Below are 4,342 nucleotides of genomic sequence, written 5' to 3' on the forward strand. Positions count from 1 at the left end.
CATGCACCTCCGGCACCTGACCGTTCATCGGCTCGAGGCCAGACGATTCTCTTCCTTCTTCGGCTCTCCCCAACCACGCAGACGCCGATGCGACGTGACCGCGTGCATGTGAGCCTGCGTAACGCCCGTAACGGCTACGGCGCAGCACTGTGTGTGTATGGTGTACATTTGTCTAATAACTCTGGAGCGTCGATTGGCAGCCGCAAAAGCCAACAGTGAGCGCGATATCGATGTGTGTTTGCGATGATCATACTGGCGCACCACATGGTGGCCAGGAGCCAAAATGGGGCAGACGATGCCTCGCGATCCGCACTTTTTTCAGCACCGGATTCAGTCAAGTCACGAGGCGCCGGCCGACGTGCATGTAACAAGGCCATGCTCCTCGTTTTTCAAGTTTCGTCAGGACAAGTTTTGACTAACATTGGATCAATAGCCGCCTGACATACTCCATGTGGCTCAAAATGTGAATAAAAACTAATAATAAATATTAAATGGAAGAACAAAGCCCCATCCCCTTCACACAGCTCAGATTATTTGATCCAGGCCAACTGGACGATGACGAACCCAAGTCCCAACATTTCCGTGCCTCATCATCACACACAAAAACATTTCCAACATCCTATAAAACCTCCCACCACGCCCTCCACGAGAAGCCAGCCAGCCAGCTCCATTCCACCAACTCGTCCTCCCCCAGGTCATTAACCCACCATCGACCAGCAGCGCAGCAGGCCACCAGAAGCTCGCCCCTCAACCTCCCATCCCATGGCGAAATGCAGCAAGATCCGCGACATCGTCTGGCTCCGGCAGACCCTGCGGAGGTGGCGGTCCCGCGCCGCGGCGCGCGTGGCCGCCGAGGGCGGCGTGACGGTGCCGGCGGGGCACGTGGCGGTGTGCGTGGGCGGGGCCTCGCGGCGGTTCGTGGTGCGGGCGGCGCACCTGAACCACCCCGTCTTCCTCGAGCTGCTCCGGCAGGCGGAGGAGGAGTACGGGTTCCGGACCGGCGCGTGCGGCCCCATCGCGCTCCCCTGCGACGAGGACCGCTTCCGGGACGTCCTCCGCCGCGTCTCCTCCGAGGACCGCCGAGGCCGTTCGTTCGGCTGCCGCGCGCCGGCTGCCAGCGGCCGAGACCTCGCGACGCGGCCGTTGCTGCAGCGGGCGGCGGCGGAGGAGCTCCTGTGGTGACGGATCGATGGAAGCAACTCGCATTGGCCATTCGGTGTGCGTGCTCTGTTCTCAGGCAAGCTACCCGTGGCGAACTGCGGCGGCTGGTCTTCCGGACGCCGGAATGGCGCAAGCATGCCGCGGCCCGCGGCCGAGAAGACTGCGCCCGCCCACCCGCGCGCACAGCAAGCGCCCGAGGCCCGAATATCTGATTGAAGGGCGTGGGCCGGTGGCCGGTGGTAGTGGCCGGCGGCGCCCCAAATTGTGAATCGGAGACGGCGCCGCGCTTGAGCAGCTGAGGCAGGCCGGCGGGCGTGCGTAGTACCAGCTATGTACTGCTTGACTGCGGTTAGAAGAAACTTGTAATGATTAGTTCAGGAATATGACAATTTTTTGTGATGTTGTAATTGGTAACACTCCTTGCTGGGAATAATACCCATTACAAGCTTATCTTCCTCTGTCATGATGTTGGGGAGGGGAAATTTTTTGGGAATGGCTAGATGTAGATCGTCTGATTGTCGAATGTTGGTCAGTGGACCGTTTTGGGACGTCGGATGTAGATCCAACAGCGGGCAGCCCTTCTTCTTCCTCCGGATCGTCTCTTTCCTTAGAATCGCCCAGCCGCCACCAGCCTAACCGCTGCTGCCACAGTGCCACCCCCTGCGGCTGGCTGCGCAACCTTGCCGCACCACCCTCGCCCAACCGCGGCCCACTGTCGTGTTGCCGCCCTCCCCGCCTATCCTTCTAGCCCCGGCGCTGATGAAGATTTTCTTCGATGAAATTGCACCACTGCCCCACCACCACCGTTATTTCATCCCCACCCCCACTCTAAGATAGATGATGGGGTAGCCCTCCGGCGAGCTCCTTTCTTCCCTCGGGCCTCCCTCTGGCGAACTTTAAAATCAACTGACTCAAAATCAAAAGTCAGTCCATCTGTGTGGGTCTCACCGGATGCACAATGAGACCTGGTCTCATAGAATTTTTTTGGGAATACGTAGCCAACTAGTGCTATTGGCTCTCCATGGTGTCATTAGTTGTTATACTACCTGCATTTAAAAAAAGTTGTTATACTGTCGCTTTTTACAAATTCTCCATCGACTAAGGATTTTCATCTATGGGCACGATTTCATAATTTTGTTAACTATGGAAATACATGCCGCTAGCTACAAGATTGTGTGTTTAAATCGGCCTCAATTACATTTATTCCTTCTTCAATAATTTATTTGATTTGATTATTTGTTGCATTCAGATTATTTATTAATGTAGAATATTTCTGTATTCAGATTAATGGTTTGTATCTGTATTTGTTGAATTATCAAATTGTTTGATCTAAAAACGCTAGAAAGAACATATGACCCTATGATATTTTGATCCCACTGTTGGAAAAATGTGAAAACCACATTACGACGACTTTGTGTTTGCGCACAACCATCGGGGTCTTCATATTCATATTGAGCGCTCTCCATATCCAGTATAGCAACTGGCGACTCTGCTAGAGTTGCTCTTGTGCAGCATCTCAGATCAGAACGAAAACACAAAGAACCTGACGGCTAACAAGGAACTCTCACATGGCTCCTACAAACGCACATGACAAATTAGCAAGTGAAACGGGACTGAGAATGTCCGGAAATTCAGTCAGGCGATACTATCGATACACGGCAGTTTCCGGCTGGCTTCCAGCACAGTATCACCAGACCTTGGATCACAACATATTTAGTTCACTCTGCCGAGTAGCCTTCTCGCAAGAAACTGGCTTTTGAAGAAATTACTCGGCCTCGGACGCACAACAACACCAGCTGTTTTTCGACCTTTTGTCCATCATCAAACCGCTCGAGAGGTATAGTGCAAAGTACTAGCAAAAAATCCTTTTTCGACGAAGGGAGCATCTGCACTGCACGACTTGCGGCGAGATTTGAGAACCGATTCGTCTCGCACGTCGTCACACCACCATCGATTCCGACCAGCAGGTGCCCTAGACGTTCTGAATAGAACGATGCCGCGACGATCCCGCAGCATCCGCGCTTGTGCACGACGTCTCAGCTACAAGAGCGCCATGACCTCGAGGTGCCGGCGGCACGTACGTACGTGTCACCGCGCCGGGGCGTCGCACATGCGGAACGGGGAGCGATCATGATTGTGGCCAGTGGACTGGAGCGGCTGTTTCAACCGAAATTTGTGCGTCCTTTTGGGTTGCGAGATCACATCATCAGCTCTCTCATAAGCTACATGATTACATCATTACATGTACAGATGAGGTCTTATTCCATCCATCCATACTATACTTTTTTCTCCGGTGTATACGTTTGTGAGGCAGATGCATGCATGCACCGGCCATTCTGTTGCTTAGTTGTACTAACCGTGGACTATCCGCTTTTGATTGGCACTACCACGCTTGTCATAGCATGTTCTTGGGTTAGGCTATATATTAGTAGATCTGAGAGGCTATAGTATAATAGTAGAGCTTAAGTTTCTGCACATTGTAGACCTAGCTAATCTGAATACAAAGCGCCTTTCCTTGACGTATCAAATTGACTACGCAAAGTCATACGAATCATAGATGGGTATGCTGCCGCGTGAGCCACATGCTCCCATATGCCACACCATGATTTTTACCACTCCGGAGTAATCATTTGCATTTGGAAGGTACGCTAAGTTAAACAAATGGCGATTCGATGAGACCTTGACTGCGTACTTAGCATGTGTACTTGACACGTAGAGCATCTAGCTAGGGCACATGACAAAGCTCGATTTGGTGCATGCACCACATATGATTAGCACAACAATGAATAAATTAGCCTAGAGGCTAGCGTATAGATCTTCTTGCAACATCGTTTCATTCTAATGCAGATCGACGGAATCTCCGATCGGTGAAAGGATAAGTAAATCAATATACTACTGCTTGGTAGCAGGCTCAATCATTTTGGGAACTAATCATGTTTCGTCAAACAGGGTGCTAGGTAAAGACGTGCGCAATTTCAATTGTGTGTCTCTGCTAACCATGGATGTATCTTGTTCAACCACAAAAAGATCTAGTCGTGGTGGTTTCCAGCTAAAGAACAATGGAGTTTTACGACATGCATGTCAACGGCAACCACCCATTTTGTTATAGAAACAACAAATCAACTATGAGGAGAGTAAGTTCCTCAATTATGTTAAGGTAGCCCTCTATATGTTCTTTTAT

The 4,342-nt window shown here is 51.3% G+C and overlaps 1 protein-coding gene across 1 annotated transcript; it reads left to right on the top strand.

The window, feature by feature from the left end:
* Positions 1–634: 634 nt before the first annotated feature.
* LOC109750050 (auxin-induced protein X10A-like) lies at positions 635–1,621 on the top strand. Its single transcript, XM_020308998.4, has one exon. The coding sequence runs from the start codon at positions 763–765 to the stop codon at positions 1,180–1,182; it is 420 nt and encodes a 139-aa protein (XP_020164587.1). The 5' UTR covers positions 635–762; the 3' UTR covers positions 1,183–1,621.
* The last annotated feature ends 2,721 nt before the right edge of the window (positions 1,622–4,342 follow it).

Source organism: Aegilops tauschii, chromosome 2 (genome assembly GCF_002575655.3).
Source record: "Aegilops tauschii subsp. strangulata cultivar AL8/78 chromosome 2, Aet v6.0, whole genome shotgun sequence".
NCBI lineage: Eukaryota > Viridiplantae > Streptophyta > Magnoliopsida > Poales > Poaceae > Aegilops > Aegilops tauschii.